General features: G+C 39.6%; 1 protein-coding gene across 1 annotated transcript; it reads right to left on the bottom strand.

Annotated features, from left to right (window-relative positions):
- Window positions 1-12591: 12591 nt before the first annotated feature.
- LOC121140192 (putative olfactory receptor 5AK3) lies at window positions 12592-13539 on the bottom strand. The gene has a single exon (XM_040744890.1). The coding sequence runs from the start codon at window positions 13537-13539 to the stop codon at window positions 12592-12594; it is 948 nt and encodes a 315-aa protein (XP_040600824.1).
- Window positions 13540-17531: the final 3992 nt, after the last annotated feature.

Below are 17531 nucleotides of genomic sequence, written 5' to 3' on the forward strand. Positions count from 1 at the left end.
CTATGTAAATGAGTAAATTATATATATGTATGTATATAAAATCTATCTATCTATCATATATATATACATATATATGGACAGATTATTTTAAAATCACATGTATTTTTTTAAGTTACAGATTCTTGTGCCTTTTTGGGTATAGAGTCAAGGTGCATTCATATGTGGTCTTTCATATAGTGTGAAACTTTCAACTCCATCATATAGTGTGTTTATAGTTACTCCCTTCCAGATTACAAAGCACTATTCAAGGAGGAATAGTCTATCATCACCCCCAGTCTTGCAGAAATTGGTTTCTGCCCCATTGATATACCTGTCCTTTCTTCAGCGAACAAGAATAAGTTGCAGTTCCAATCACACTTGTACACTGAGATGATTTCAAAGTCCATAGACATGCTACTAGACTCTGTCCAATGGGACACTAAGAAATTAATGCATGTGACATCTAAGGCTCACCTAGGACTCTTGTGAACACTCCTATGGAGACTGAAATTATACAAATATCCACTTTTTGAAATTCCTCATCTGCTACATGGATCAACATTTAAGAAAGTTTTGTAAGAAATATATTAAGGTGGCTGTGTACCAGGAAGGACATCAGGTTAAAAATATGAATTTTGCCAAATAACATGACTTTAATCATAATGGGCCTTGAGATTTTTTAATGGACACTTTAATGTTATTTACTCTTTATATGAATAAATTTTCAAATTCTATTCAGCATCATGCATTTTTATTTATGAAGTCTGATATCCTGCTTCTGTTGCTTATTAAGGCCTATTTCAGTTGTGTAATAGATATTAAGAAAAGACAGATGTAGCCGGGCATTGGTGGCACATGCCTTTAATCCCAGCACTCGGGAGGCAGAGACAGGCAGATCACTGTGAGTTCGAGACCAGCCTGGTCTACCGAGTGAGTTCCAGGACAGGCTCCAAAACAATACAAAGAAACCCTGTCTCGAAAAACCAAAAAAAAAAAAAACAACAACAACAAAAAAAAAACAGATGTAGAGAAAAGTACATGAAGTCTAAAGTCTGTGTGGATAGGGATGATCACCACAGTGTTATCTGACGTGGAATGAATTTGTAGAGCAGGCACCCTCTCTTAGTATGTGTTGTGTTACTATAGCATTTGTTAATTTATAAAGAAACTTCACAATAGACGTGCTTAGGTCATAGTTCTGGTGGCAGGTGAGTTCAAGAAGAGAGGCTATATCAGGTTAGGGTCTTCATTTGCATTGTTCCATGGCAGAAGGTACATGAGCAAGAGATGATGAGAACAGGGGAGGACTAAATTTCTAGCATGACAAATCTATTTTACATGATGATAGATGACTTTGTTCTACAGAAAAGCCATTAACTCAGTTATAGGCATAGAGCCTTCACCGTCTAATCACCTTCCCTTAGGAAATAAGCCAACACTGTTATCTTGTGAGATGTTTCTAGAGGTGCCAAATCCCAAGGGTTGATTGCTAAAGACTGCCAAGTTGTGACTATATAGGTTAGAGGCCCTTAGAGTAGAATCTACTAGTATTATTTTGCAGAATTGAAATAGCATTAAAGCAATTCCCAATGACTTACCATGATGCCCTTAGATTAATGCATCTCTCAATTCTTATCAGAGAAGCCTCTTTATGTAGTAGATGGCTCTGAACACAGAGACCCACAACTTGTCAAGGTCAGAGAATGAGACCGAAGAATTCTCATCCTTAAGTAGCACAACTATACCACACTCTGTCCTCCTATGGCTCAGGGATCATTAAGGGAAAGAGTGCATAAAGAGAGTTAAGAGCCAGAAGCAGTAGATAACAATAAAGGAAACTGTTTTCTGGGTACAGCATGACAGTCGCATATGTAAACTAACAGCACTTGAGATAACCTGCACAAGACCTATGCAAGCTCAAGCCAGACATAATCCCAGCGTGGGGAGAGGAGGTGAGCATGAAGTTAACTCTTAGTTGAAGAGCTATTGGTAACTGGTAGCTGTTGAGAGAGGGGCAGTCAGTTTTCTTTATGGGTGTGGCTCCTGATAAGCTGACCACGCTTCAGTGATGACCTCATATCTAAAAGTATTAGTGTAATAAAAATAGGACTTAATGAGTTTAAAAAGGTGTGCATGTGGGGGGGCATGGCGTTGGGTTTGTAAGAAAGAGGGTATGGATTTTGGAGAAGTTGGGGGATGAATATGCTAAAAATACATTGCATGAAATTCTCAAAGAATTAATATAAAATGAAGAATGAAGTGCATGCCGCATTCCACTTGCTTCCAGGATGTTTTGTGCCACTATGCTAGTGAGCATTCAAACACTGGAGGGACAGGCACACGGGGGAGCACATCTGGGTTCCCAAGAGTAAACTACACACAGGAGCTTCCATTAGCTTTGGATGAAATGCAAAATGATCCAAAAAAGGAAAATTTAAAAATTGGTAAAACATTTGAAAAGACTATTTCACCGGATGGGTATATGTATAAATATATCAAACCTGTCAGGCTTCTTAGCCATTAGGAAGATGTGAATTATCAACAGGCTAGGATATCATCACACTAAGCATTCTGAGCTATTGCTGCACAACCATCATCATTGCTAACTAAAAACACTGACAAAACTCAACACTGGCAAAGACTCAGAGCTCTGGGTCCTTTATAGATTGTTGTGAACATGGAAAATGGCATAATCGTTCTGCAAACATAATTTGGTAGTATTTAAGGAATCCAAACATACAGTCCAGTTTGTACTCATAGTCAATTTTGTTTACACAAAACCTATGCTCATGTCAAAATGTGGAAAAGTTTTTAAAAAGCTTCATTGGCAATAATTTAAAAGTGTCAACAGCTAAAAGATTCTTTAGAAAATTGTTGGTTAAGCAAATCACATTACTACACTGAAATGGCACTTAGAATCTGTGAGAAAGAAACATGGACAAATGGTGGCTCTCCTAATTTGCGAAGTTCATATAGTGTATGATTTTGCCTATAACATTATCAAGATGGTAAGATTTTTTAAGATAAAAAGTGACTGATTAGTGTCTGACATATTAGAACTTGTAGATGATTGGGGTGGTGCGTCTATAAGGGTCAAATGTGTGAAGGTTTGTGTGGAATAAGATCTCTGATGCATGTTTGATATCTTGACAATCATGGTGGCCTTGGAAATCTTCTAAAGACGTGAGAAAATGCCATCTAACTACATGGACACCGTACCAATAACAAAGCTCTGGTTTTGGTGTCTAGAGTTATTATGCAAGATAAAACCATGGAGGGAGGATCTTCCAAAGGTGTAGGTGGGATTTTGTGCAATATCTTTCAAATTATTTAAAACCTGAAGATAGAGTTAGTACAAAGACTGTCTGCAGTGCAGTGATGAAAGCATCAAATGAGCAAATTATGCAAACTTCTCAGCATAGGAACAGACACTGAGTTGAGCTCAACCAAATGGCTGTGATAACACATGACAGCCGATGATTAGTTGGCTCTTTGAATTATTTGTCATTACCTTCTTTCACAGGAAGCACTCAATCAGAAGAAAACAACCCCCTTGTCCCACTGTTAGCTCACTCATGGTGGTGTGAATCCTCTGGGCCTTAGGTGAGACATTCTGGGACTCTGCCTCTGACCCTTCTGCTCTGCTGTTTCCTGTTCACACTGCGGTTTTGATCACAGCTGATGTTGAAACACGACATTTGTTTTGTTCTACTTACATGGGAGTTGCTTCCAGGTTTTCTTTCTGCACTTGGTTGAGGAGATTGTCAACTAAGTCTCTGTTTTTTCCTCATTAGAGAGTTTATACCCTGAGCCTAAGGGATTTATACTCTCTCGACAATCTGTGGTCTCCAGGGCTGACTTGGAATTGGATAAACAATAATTGTTAGTGATTTTAAATATTATATCAATCATAATAAAGGATTTCATGATGATAATTTTACAAGAACATATAATGTATTTTGATTATATTTGTTTCCTATTAACCTTTCTTACTCCTTCTAATCTTTTTGCTCCTTATCTTCTACAGCTATTCATTTTAATTTTATTTATTCATGCGTTTGTGAATGTATGCACATCTGTGTGTGTGTGTGTGTGTGTGAAGGCTCAGGTACTTGTGGGTGGCTAGAGGCCAGAATGAGGCATCAGATACTTTGCAGCTGGAGTTACAGGTGGTGTGGGATTCACACCTTGTTATGAAAATCCTAGGACCTGAACTCTGGTCCTTATGAGCAAGTGCACTTAACTGCCAGAACTCTCCAGTCCTCTCTTGCCCCTAGCTAGTCATTTTTGACTAATTAATTTAAAATTTCTGCATAAGGCTTTTAATTTAATGTTACTTCCTTTCAAGAAAGGACACTTCTGTCTCAAGCTTATTATCTCCTGTTATTAATCAAGTTTAGCATTTTTCCTATTGTTCAGGGACCTATATTCATAAAAATATTGGTGTAGAGAACACTGTATGTGAATATACTCAGTGAAAAAAAATCAGTATCTAAACCAAATGTAAGGGTATTTTGTCCCCAGTGTGGCAATGAGGAAAAGTTCTTTGTAACATTCCATTGACTAACACTATTTTATTTTGGTTTTTACGAGACAGGGTTTCTCTGTATTGTTTCGGAGGGCTATCGGTCCAGCCTGGCCTCGAACTCACAGAGATCTGCCTGCCTCTGCCTCCCGAGTGCTGGGATTAAAGGCGTGCGCCACCACTGCCAGGCTAACACTATTTATTTTAAAAATTGCATTTCTTTTTTTTTCTTTTCTTTTTCTTTTTATTAATATTTTTTTCCATTTTAAATTTAGATAAGAAACAAGGTTGCTTCACAAGTCAGTACGAGGTCCCTCTCCCTTTCCCTCCCCTCCTCCCGTGCCCTCCCCCCATCCCCCCCCGCTATCCCCTCATTCCCCCAGGGAGGGTGAGGCCCTCCATGGGGGTGTCCATAGTCTGTCATTTCATATAGGGCAGGGCCTAGACCCTTCCCCAAGAATTCAGGGTGAGAGTGCACCTCACATTGTTCTATGGGAGTCCAGAGACCGTGTGTATACTTGGGATGGGTACTGATCTGCTGTCCAAGGCTCAATAGATTACCTAGGCCTCCTCACTGACACCCAGATTCGGGGGGTCTTGATCAGTCCCATGCTGGATTCCCAGGCTGATGCCTGGGATTCAAGAGTTAACCTTTGTCTGGTCAGCTGTTTCTGGGGGTTCAACCAGCCCAGTCTTAATCCCTTTGATCATCAGTCCTCCCTCTCTGATACTGGCTTTCTTGAGTTCAGCTCAGTACTTAACCAGCCAGTAAATGAAGTTACTGTTTCCCAGACTCTCTGGCCATAGGATTGTAGGCTGGCACTCCCCAGATCTATGACTAAAATCCATATATGAGAGAGTACATGCCATGTTTCTCTTTTTGTGACTGGGTTACCTCACTCAGGATGGTTTCTTCTAGTGTCATCCATTTGCCTGCGAATCTCATGATTCCATTATTTTTTGCTGCTGAATAGTACTCCATTGTGTAGATGTACCACATTTTCTCTATCCACTCTTCGGGTGAGGGACATCTAGGTTGCTTCCAAGTTCTGGCTATTACAAATAAAGCTGCTATGAACATAGTTGAACAGACATCTTTGTTATATGAATGGGCATCTTTTGGATATATGCCTAAGAGTGCAGTTGCTGGGTCTTGTGGTAGGTTTATTCCCATTTTTCTGAGGAATCTCCATACTGCTTTCCAAAGTGGCTGAACCAGTTGGCACTCCCACCAGCAATGGAGGAGTGTCCCCCTTTCACCGCATCCTCTCCAGCATAAATTGTCATTGGTGTTTTTGATTTTAGCCATTCTGACAGGAGTGAGATGGTATCTCAGAGTTGCTTTGATTTGCATTTCCCGGATGGCTAAGGATGTTGAGCACTTTCTCAAGTGCCTCTCAGCCATTTTAGACTCCTCTATTGAAAACTCTCTATTTAGTTCTGCAGCCCACTTCTTAATTGGGTCCTTTGCTGTTTTGGAGACTTGCTTCTTGAGTTCTTTGTAAATTTTGGAGATCAACCCTCTGTCAGATGTGGGATTAGTGAATATTTTTTCCCATTCTGTGGGCTGCCTTTTTGTCTTGCTGACTGTGTCCTTTGCCTTACAGAAGCTTCTCAGTTTCAGTAGGTCCCATTTATTAATTGTTGATCTCACTGTCTGTGCTACTGGTGTTATGTTCAGGAAGCTGTCTCCTGTACCAATTCGTTCAAGGGTACCACCCACTTTCTCTTCTAAGAGGTTCAGTGTGGCTGGATTTATGTTGAGGTCTTTGATCCATTTGGACTTAAGTTTTGTGCATGGCGATAAACATGGATCGATCCGCATTCTTCCACATGCCAGTCTCCAGTTATGCCAGCACCATTTGTTGAAGATGCTTTCTTTATTCCATTGTATATTTTTAGCTTCCTTGTCAAAGATCAGATGTTCGTACGTGTGTGGGTTAATACCCGGATTTTCAATTCGATTCCATTGGTCTACCTGTCTATTTTTGTGCCAATACCAAGCTGTTTTCAGGACTATAGCTCTATAATAGAGCTTGAGGTCAGGGATAGTGATGCCTCCAGACGTTGCCTTGTTGAACAGGGTTGTTTTGGCTATCCTGGGTCTTTTGTTTTTCCATACAAAATTGATTATTGTTCTTTCAAGGTCTGTGAAGAATTGTGCTGGGATTTTAATGGGGATAGCATTGAATCTGTAGATTGCTTTTGGCAGGATTGCCATTTTTACTACATTGATCCTGCCTATCCAAGAGCATGGGAGATCTTTCCATTTTCTGAGGGCTTCTTTAATTTCTTTCTTTAAAGATTCAAAGTTCTTACGATACAGGTCTTTCACTTGTTTGGTTAGCGTTACCCCAAGGTATTTTATGTTGTTTGTGGCAATTGTAAAGGGTGATGTTTCTCTGATTTCTCTTTCAGCCCTTTTATCATCTGTATATAGTAGGGCTACTGACTTTCTTGAGTTGATCTTGTAACCTGCCACTTTGCTGAAGGTGTTAATCAGCTGTAAGAGTTCCCTGGTAGAGTTCTTTGGGTCATTGATGTAAACTATCATATCGTCTGCAAACAGTGAAAGTTTGACTTCTTCCTTCCCAATTTGTATCCCCTTGATCCCCCTTTGTTGTCATATGGCAATAGCTAGAACTTCAAGTACCATGTTGAAAAGGTATGGAGAGAGTGGACAGCCTTGTTTTGTTCCTGATTTTAGAGGAATTGCGTTGAGTTTCTGTCCATTTAGTTTGATGTGGGCTGTTGGTTTACTGTATATGGCTTTTATTAAGTTTAAGTATGTCCCTGTTATCCCAGATCTCTCCAAGACCTTTATCATGAAGGGGTGTTGGATTTTGTCAAAGGCTTTTTCAGCATCTAGTGAGATGATCATGTGATTTTTGTTTTTCAGCTTGTTTATATGGTGGATTACGTTGATGGATTTTCGTATGTTGAACCATCCCTGCATCCCTGGGATGAAACCTACTTGATCGTGGTGAATGATTGTTTTGATGTGTTCTTGGATCCGATTTGCCAGTATTTTATTGAGTATTTTTGCATCAATGTTCATGAGGGATATTGGTGTGAAGTTCTCTTTCTTAGTTGTGTCTTTGTGTGGCTTGGGGATCAAGGTTATTGAAGCCTCATAGAAAGAGTTTGGCAAAGACCCTTCTGCTTCTATTGTGTGGAACACTTTGAGAAGAATTGGTATAAGCTGTTCTTTGAATTTGTGGTAGAATTCTGCACTGAGGCCATCTGGACCTGGACTTTTTTTGGTTGGGAGATTTTGATGACTCCTTCTATTTCCATAGGGGTTATAGGTCTATTTAAATTGCTTATCTGTTCTTGATTTAGTTTTGGCAAATGATAGCTGTCCAGGAAGTCATCCATTTCCTTTAAATTTTCGAATTTTGTGGAGTACAGGTTTTCAATGTATGACCTAATGATTCTCTGGATTTCCTCAGAGTCTGTTGTTATGTCCCCCTTTTCATTTCTGATTTTGTTAATTTGCGTGTTCACTCTCTGCTGTTTGGTAAGTTTGGACAAAGGTTTGTCTATCTTGTTGATTTTCTCAAAGAACCAACTCTTCGTTGCATTGATTCTTTGTATTGTTTTCCTGGTTTCTACTTTGTTGATTTCAGCCCTCAATTTGATTATTTCCTGGCGTCTACTCCTCCTGGGGAAGTTTGCTTCTTTGTGTTCTAGAGCTTTTAGCTGTGATATTAATTCTCTGGTATAACTGTTTTCCTGTTTCTTCATGTGAGCACTTAGTGCTATGAACTTCCCCCGTAGCACTGCTTTCAAAGTGTCCCATAGGTTTGGGTATGTTGTGTCTTCATTCTCATTGAATTCGAGGAAGTCTTTAATTTCTTTTTTTATTTCCTCTTTGACCCAGGGATGGTGCAGTTGAGCATTATTCAATTTCCATGAGTTTGTAGGCTTTCTGCAATTTGTGTTGTTGTTGAATTCTAATTTTAAGGCATGGTGGTCTGATAAGATGCATGGAGTTATTCCAATTTTTTTGTAGCTGCTGAGGTTTGATATGTTGCCAAGTATGTGGTCGATTTTTGAGAAGGTTCCATGTGGTGGTGAGAAGAAGGTATATTCTTTTTTATGTGGATGAAATGTTCTATAGATATCTGTTAATCCCAGTTGGGTCATTACTTCTATTAGACCCTTTGCTTCTTTGTTGAGTTTCTGTCTGGTATTCCTGTCTAGTGGTGAGAGTGGTGTGTTGAAATCTCCCACTATAACTGTGTGGGGCTTTAGATGAGATTTAAGTTCTAATAATGTTTCTTTAACGAATGTGGATGCCTTTGTATTGGGGGCATAGATGTTCAGGATAGACACTTCATCTTGGTGGGTTTCACCTGTGATGAGTATGTAATGACCTCCTTCATCTCTTTTGATTGATTTTATTTTAAAGTCTAGTTTGTTAGATATTAGGATTGCTACCCCTGCTTGTTTCTTGGGTCCATTTGATTGAAAAATTTTTTCCCAACCTTTAACTCTCAAGTAATGTCTGTCTTTGAGGGTGAGGTGTGTTTCTTGTATGCAGCAGAAGGAAGGGTTCTGTCTTCGAATCCATTCTGCTAGTCTGTGTCTTTTTATGGGTGAGTTAAGGCCGTTAATATTGAGGGATATTAATGACCATTGATTGCTCATCCTTCTTCGATTTGCGATGGTTGTTGTTGGTGGAATTATGTGTGGAATTTCACCCCTTTGTTCTTTTGGCTGTTGGTAGAGAGGGATTCTCTAATGCTTATGTTTTTCTGGTTGTAGTTAGCTTCCTTGGGTTGGAGTTTTCCTTCCAAAATTTTCTGTAGGGCTGGGTTAGTGGACACATATTGGTTGAATCTAGTTTTGTCATGGAATATCTTGTTTTCTCCGTCTATAGTGATTGAGAGCTTTGCCGGGTATAGTAGTCTGGGCTGGCATCCATGGTCTCTTAGTGTAGGTAGAATATCTATCCAGGACCTTCTGGCTTTCAGAGTTTCCATGGAGAAATCAGGTGTAATTCGGATAGGTCTGCCTTTATATGTTACTTGACCTTTTTCCTTAGCTGCTCTTAATATTCTTTCTTTATTCTGTATGTTTGGGGTCTTGATTATTATGTGGCGAGGGGATTTTTTTGTGGTCCACTCTATTTGGTGTTCTGTAGGCTTCTTGTACCTTCATTGGCATGTCTTTCTTAAGGTTGGGGAAGTTTTCTTCTATGATTTTGTTGAATATGCCTTCTGCCCCTTTGAGGTGGATTTCTTCTCCTTCTTCTATACCTATTATTCTTAGGTTTGGTCTTTTCATGGTGTCCCATAATTCCTGGATGTTTTCTGTTAAGGATTTGTTGGATTTAAGGTTTTCTTTGGTTGATAAATCCATTTCTCCTAATGTATCTTCAACACTTGAGATTCTCTCTTCCATCTCTTCTATTCTGTTGGTAATGCTTGTATTGGTAGTGCCTGACTGTTTGTCCAGCTTTTCTATTTTCTGCCTTTCTTCAGATTGTGTTTTTTTTAGTGTCTCTATTTCAGTTTTCAACCCTTGCAGCGTTTGCATTGCTTCTTGCAATTTTCTGTTTATCTGTTCGTCCGTTTGTTGCCTTTTATGAATTTTTTGGTTTGTTCTTTCTTCCATTTCTTGCATTTTTTGGTTTGCTTTTTGTTCCATTTCTTGGATTTTGTGCTTTGTTTCTTCTTCCATTTCCTGCCTTTTTTGGTTTGTTTCTTCCTCCATTTTTTTCATTTTTTTGCTTTGTTTTTTCTACCATTTCTTGCATTTTTTGCTTTGTTTCTTCTTCCATTTCCTGCCTTTTTTGGTATGTTTCTTCTTCTAATTCTTGCATTTTTTGCTTTGCTTTTTCTTCCATTTCTTGCATTTTTTGCTTCATTTCTTCTTCCATTTCGTGCCTTTTTTGGTTTGTTTTTTCTTCCAATTCTTGCATTTTTTGGTTTGTTTTTTCTTCCATTTCTTGCATTTTTTGGTTTGTTTTTTCTTCCATTTCTTTGAGGGATTTTCCAATATCCTCTTTTAGGGCCTCTATCATTTTCATGAAAGTGCTTTTAAGGTCGTTCTCTTCTGCTTCCTTCGCGTTGGAATATTGGGGTCTTGCTGGTGTGGAGTCTCTAGAATCTGGCGGTGTCATATTTGTTTTTCTGTTGCTGACTGTGTTTTTGTATTGTCTCTTTCCCATCTCTTCTTCTAGTGGGTGCAGAAAGAGCCCCTTCCTGGTCTGGGGACCAGAGTTCCCTTTTGGTGGGTGCTAGTAAGTCCAGTAATCTGGTGGTTCTTCTATATCTTGTCCAAATGCTGGTCCGTGGGTAGAGAAGAAGAACAGGAATCTGGGGCACTTAGCCTCCTACCTGGTCCCCTGGACCCTATGCTGGGTCCTGTTGTACCTGATCCAGAACAGCTACTCCCCTGGTCTCCCTGGCTCCTGTAGTTTCCTGGTCTCTTTGGTGGGAGAGAAGATCTGGAGTCTGGGGTGCTTGGCTCCCGCCGGGACTGGGAGCTCTGTGCAGTTCCCAGGCGATCTGCAGGCTCTGGAACACAGGCCGGAAAGCCGGCCTGTTTACCTGATGATGCCAGAGGGACAGCTCCTTCCCTGTACTCCCAGCCTCCTCTCGTTTCCTAGTCTCGTTGGTGGGAGAGAAGATCTGGAGTCTGGGGTGCTTGGCTCCCGCCGGGATTGGGAGCTCTGTGCAGTTCCCAGGCGATCTGCAGGCTCTGGAACACAGGCCGGGAAGCTGGCCTGTTTACCTGATGCTCCCACTGGGATTGGGAGCTCTGTGCAGTTCCCAGGCGATCTGCAGGCTCTGGAACACAGGCCGGGAAGCCGGCCTGTTTACCTGATGCTGCCGGAGGGACAGCTACTTCCAAAAATTGCATTTCTTTCTTCTTTCATTTCACCCTAAAAAATTCTGTGTTCCTTTAATTCAGCCCTAGGCAAAGACATGTTTTCCACCTGAACTTTATAAAAATACTTCTTTTGTGATTACAATGTCATAATTTTCTATTTCCTTTTGCTCCTTCAAAATCCTCTCATGTACTCTCACTGAGTTTCTGTAGCTCTTACTCATGCAAACAAGCATTATTTATATGTTCTTCATAAACACATTGTAGTTTTAGACATCTGCTTCTAAATGCAGTTTATATACAGTAGTAGAAAATACTTTAAGGAGTTCTTCCTTGGACTGGAAAAAGATGTAGTAAGAATAACGAGGGCACTTCATGACAGAAGTAATTGCTCTGAAGTGCTAAGAATGTAAGATATGTGAGATGAATTTAGTAGGAAATCATATTTGAACCATAAGATAATATTAAAATGATATATGTATTTATGCGTAGATTTGTGTACCAATTAGAACCAAATTCACAATATTAATATTGATTATATGGAATTTGTAGCACGAATAATAAAAAACAGAAACAGATATTGGGGTTCAAGCTGAAGATCAGAGAAGCAAAGCAGCCAGTCACTAACTGTTACATCTACCAAGGCTGAAATGGATATCCTCTCTTACCTGTGACTGGAAACTAAATCTCACATGAGACCCTTTGCTTCTTCCTTATATACATTTTTAGTGCTGGGATTAAAGCTCTGTTATTCTTTTAGCTTCACTATTATGTAGTCCTGGGTGATCTTGGACTCACAGAGATCCATCTGCCTCTTACTCCTGAGTCCTGGAATTAAAGGCCGGGGCCATTATTGTCCAGATTCTATAGCTAACTAGTATGGCTGGCTTTGCATTCTGATCCCCAGGCAAGCTTTATTAAATCATAAACAATATATCACCACAAGAATTGGATGATTTTTCTGTCCATTAAAATATTTGAAGCAATCTTTTTAAAGCTTTATGAATGTTTCTTAAATTTTCAAATAATACCTACTATGACTTCATCTTGGGAAATGTAACATGCTTTCTAAGTGACATTACATAAAAAGTCAGTTTTAGGAGCAGGCCTTAGAATATTTTTCACAATCTAAGATATTGCATATTTATATATGTAGCACTGCCTCGTAGCTGAACATGTTTTCAGATTCAGAATCATTAAGTTGTGCTAATAATTAAGTGTCAGGCAGACACTTTGATGTTCCCATTTCAAGGCTTTGCATCCAATCTAAAGACCTTTCTGATCATTGCTTTAAAACCTTCTTTGACCTCCTTGTTTCTCAAGCTATAGATCAGAGGGTTCAACATGGGAATCACAATGCCATAAAACACAGAGGCCACTTTCATATTCTCCTCAGAATTGTCAGAATGAGGCTGTAAGTACATGTAAGCAAGGGTCCCATAAAAAATGGTGACTGCTGTCAGGTGGGAGGCACACGTGGAGAAGGTTTTCTTCCTCCCTGCAGTGGAAGACATCTTTAGGATGGCAGCCATGATATATATATAGGAGAAGATGATGACCAACACAGTGAATGTCAGGTTAAATCCCACAAACACCATAAGTAGCATGATATTAAGGTCAATCTTGGAGCATGCAAGAGTGATGATTGGGGGAACGTCACAGAAAAAGTGATTAATGTTTTTGGAATTGCAATAAGACAATGAAAATGTAAATCCTGTGTGTACTGATGAATTTATTGATCCCATAAGATAAGAAAGAGCTACCAACTGAATGCAGCTTTGTCGAGACATGATTATAGGGTAGCGAAGGGGCTTACAGATTGCCACGTAGCGGTCCACTGCCATAACAGCGAGGAGGTAACAGTCACTGGTTGCAAATATTGCATAAATAAATAATTGTATTAAACATCCCTTAAAAGTTATTGATTTGTTGTCTACTATGAAGTTCTGAAGCATCTTGGGAGTGATGGCAGATGTGTAACAGATATCAACAAAAGCCAGATGTTGTAAGAAGAAGTACATGGGAGTCTGAAGTCTGGAGTTATTGTTGATGAGGAGAATCATCCCAGTGTTACCCACCATGGATATCACATAGATGATGAGAAACACAACGAAGAGGACACACTGAGTATCATGCTGGATCCCAAATCCTAGCAGATAGAAGTCAGAGACTTTGGTGTCATTTCCTTGAGTCATAGCTGTTAAAGAGTCTGAAGGGGACCTAGACAAGAAGGAAAAATAGGACTTATTGAATGAACAGATTCCTATATTTTATATTATTTTAATAATTAATTAATTAATTTTACATCCCAATCGCAGTTTCCTCTGTCTCATCTCCTTCCATTCCCTCTCCCACCTCCCTTTTGTCAACCTCTCCCCAGTTCCAATCCACACTTCTATTTCTGTTCAGAAAAGGGTAGGCCTTCCATGGATATCAACAAAACATGGCATATCAAGTTGCAGTAAGGCTAAGGACCTACCCTTGTATTAAGGCTGGACAAAGCATCCCAGTATGAGGAATAGGGTCCCAAAAACTAGCAAAAGAGTTAGAGACAGTCCTTTCTCCCAGTGTTAGAAGTTCCACAAAAAGAAAACATTATCCAATTGTCCCATATATGCAAAGGGCCTAGGTCAGTCCCAGGCAGTCTCCCTACTTGTCAGCTCAGACTCAGTGACCTCCTTTCTGTGTTAGTTGGTTCTGTGGCTCCTACAATCCTTCTTACCTCTTTAGGATTCCTTGAGCTCGGGGTAATGTTTGGCTGTGGGTCTCTGTATCTGTTTCCATTAGTTGCTGAATGAAGCCTCTCTGCTGACAATTGGGCTAGGTACCAATAGTTCAGCATGAGACCCATGTCACATTGTTTTTGAAAAAGCTTTATTTATTTATATTTTCTGTGTATGAGTGTTTGCCTACATGTATGCATGTATACCATAAACATGTAGTGTTCACAGAGACCAGAAGTGGGTCCTAGAATTATCAGAACTGGAGTTGTAGATGGTTGTGAGGAAATTTGTGCATGCTGAGAACCTAACCCAGGTCCCCTGCAAGAGTAGCAGGGGAACACTTGCTGAGGAACTTTTTTACTGTGTCACTCAATAGTTGAAAGACAAGAGGGGTGAGAAGAAAAAGGAGAAGACCAACCCTCTCCCTTCATAACTTGAATATGAGAGCAGAGATCTCACAGGCCTCTAATAAAGATTTTTTTCTTTAACATGAAGGACTCCATAACAATGGTACAGCTTTCAGCCTAGAACTATGATTCATTACTGATATATCAAACACAAGTAGATAAAATACTGAGCCAGCAACAGGGAAAGCTTAGAGCATCAGCTAGATTTACACTGCTGAATCCTCCAGTCATGGTAAGAGTGTCTAAAAGAATAAGGATTGGTTCATGTCCTTCGGGAATAGCTTCTTGGCATTTTTGGTAAAAACCAATGCAGAACCTTTCAAAACACAACACAGAGCTTATAACTTTTGGTTATAACTGACAGGCCAATAACTTCATTTGATATATAAAGAATGAAGAAAGATGCAAAGCCTATGAAGGAAGTAGAAACTTGCAGGGAAAGGACCGTTTTTGAAACTCTCAAGCAACCCACCAAACACACACACTCACACACACACAGACACACACACACACACACACAGACACACACACACACACACACACACACACAAACTACTGCTGTTGATTTTAAATGGGAATTAATTATTGAAGGGTGTATGAGGTTATTAAAAAAGACCTTTGGCATTGTGGTGTGTTGAACTCAAGGCTATATATACTAGGCAACCACTTTAACCTTGAGTAATATTCACAGCCCCAGGGTATTAAAAACTAGCTATTGAATTATAAAATGGCTAAACATGTGATTGAACTTTTGCTTCACTATTTTGTTCATTTTTGTATATGTAATGTGTTATGTCACGAAGTAACAAAATATGCCTCACATCCCCAGCACACCAACAGAACACTCCATTCCTCTTCTCTCGGTAACTCAGCAGTGTTATGTTGTCACAGAGAAACTTGTCAGGAACAATTTGTTTTTAGTGATGGAATATGGAAAACTATGTCAGCATTCATGTTGGTTTCTCTGGTACTTTCAATTCCTAGAGAAGTAAGCACCATAGGGCATACATAATTAACAAGAAAGACACTGCTGCCTTCAGCTTCAGTTTAATGAGGGCTGAGAAACAGTAAATTCTGGGAAAATTGTTTTGTTATTTAAATCTACCAGAAAATAGGCAAAATGGAGTCCTTCAAAAGGGCAGACTCTACCTTGAGAGGATAAGCAGTTAGCAGATAGATCTAGACTAGGTCCACTCCAGATGGGAGGGGAGGTAGGAAGAAATTGAGAATTGTAGAGGGAGAGAAAACCATAGTAAGAATACAGTGTATGAAAAAAATCTATTTTCAATAAAAAGATTTAAACATAACGTACTATCTAGATAGGGTGATGCTGTTTACCACTTTGGTTTTAGCCATTGTATACCCAATAAAAAGATATGAAGTTACAAAGACCCATTTTTAGGAGCCAAGGCAAGCCTTCCCATCATTTCACAGGCAAAACATATAGATAAAGGATGTGAAGACTCAATATGAATTGCTTCTTTTTGGCATGTGATGGAGTAATTTTCCAATAGAACATGATAAGAAAATGGGCCATTACTAGAATATTTTAAATAAACTCAATCTACACCTACTTTCAGTGCTTAAATGTATATATATAAGAACATCTTCATAGTTTTGGTATGCTGAAAATAGAAAAAAACAGTGAAGAAACTATAACAACTAAATATATAAAAAAGTCACACTTGCAGGTTAAGAACTCAATAAAACAAAACATCATATTACGACAAAAGCACAACATAAATTCCGCCAAGCCTTGAAAGATTCATTTTGAGGCATAGACCAGGCTATTTAAAAATACATATAGGATGTGACAGACTTTGATAATCCTCCATAGGAGGCCACACCCTCACTGAGGAATGGATGGAGAGTGGGATGAGGGGATGGTGGGGGGAAGAGGAGGATGGGAAGGAGAGGGAACTGGGATTAGTATGTAAAAATAAGACTGTTTTTAACTTAAATAAAAATTGACTTAAAAATGCTATCTCAAAAATAACAATAGCAAAAAGTGCATTGGAAGTCTTAATGCAGTAAAACAAGGAAAGTACATAAAAGTCATATATATATATACATATATATGTGCAAGAAATAAAACTATGTGTACAAGTAAAAATGCGTATGGAGACAGGAAAGACATCAGCCCTTCCAAGACCCCAACCCCAGCGAGTCCAGCTTCAAGTGAGATTGGGTCTCCGGCGGGGACCGCCTGCCCAACACCCATCCCCTTGATCTTCCGGGGCCGCTCCTGGCATCCAGAAGACCTGCCTACACAGGAAAGACATCAGCCCTTCCAAGACCCCAACCCCAGTGAGTACAGCTTCAGGAGACCCGCCCACACAGCAAAGACGTCAGCAATTCCAAGACCCCAACCCCAGCGAGTCCAGCTTCAGGAAAGACATCAGCCCTTCCAGGCCCCAAACTCCGTGTCAGCATCCCCAGCTTCAGCTACAGGAAGGAAGGAGACCAGTGGAGACGGAAAGACCCCCCCAGCACCCACTGGAAGAAGAGATGGGAAGAAGACAGAATAAGAGCTCACTCAGCAATAGAAACACCAACATGACCCCAACAGAATCTAGGGATCCAACACCAGCAAGACCCGAAAAGCACTACATAGATGAAGAAGAGGAGACAGACCTTAAAAATTATTTCATGAAGATGATGAAGACCCTCAAAGAAGAAACGAGGAAATCCCTTAAAGAAATAGAAGAAAAAACAAACAAACAAAAAACCATGAAATGGGGGAAAAATTCAAGAAATAAACAAATCTCTCCAAGAATCTAAAGAGCACCAAGAAAAAAAAAAACAAAAAAATAAGGAAACAACTCAAACAGTTGAAGGATTGAAAGCTGAAATATAAACGATAAAGAAAACACAGAATGAAGGGATGCTGGAAATAGAAAAGCTGGGTAAATGATCAGGAACTACAGATACAAGTATCACCAATAGAATACAAGAGATAGAAGAGAGAATCTCAGGTGTTGAAGACTCATTAGAGGATATAGAGACGTCAACCAAAGAAAATCTCAAAACCAACAAATCCTTAACACAAAATATCCA

Source organism: Mesocricetus auratus, unplaced genomic scaffold (genome assembly GCF_017639785.1).
Source record: "Mesocricetus auratus isolate SY011 unplaced genomic scaffold, BCM_Maur_2.0 Super-Scaffold_100004, whole genome shotgun sequence".
NCBI classification, from domain to species: Eukaryota; Metazoa; Chordata; class Mammalia; order Rodentia; family Cricetidae; genus Mesocricetus; species Mesocricetus auratus.

What these genes read in the sequence shown, in the direction of transcription:
- LOC121140192 (XM_040744890.1), bottom strand. Translation starts at nt 13,539, where the DNA reads ATGACTCAAGGAAATGACACCAAAGTCTCTGACTTCTATCTGCTAGGA.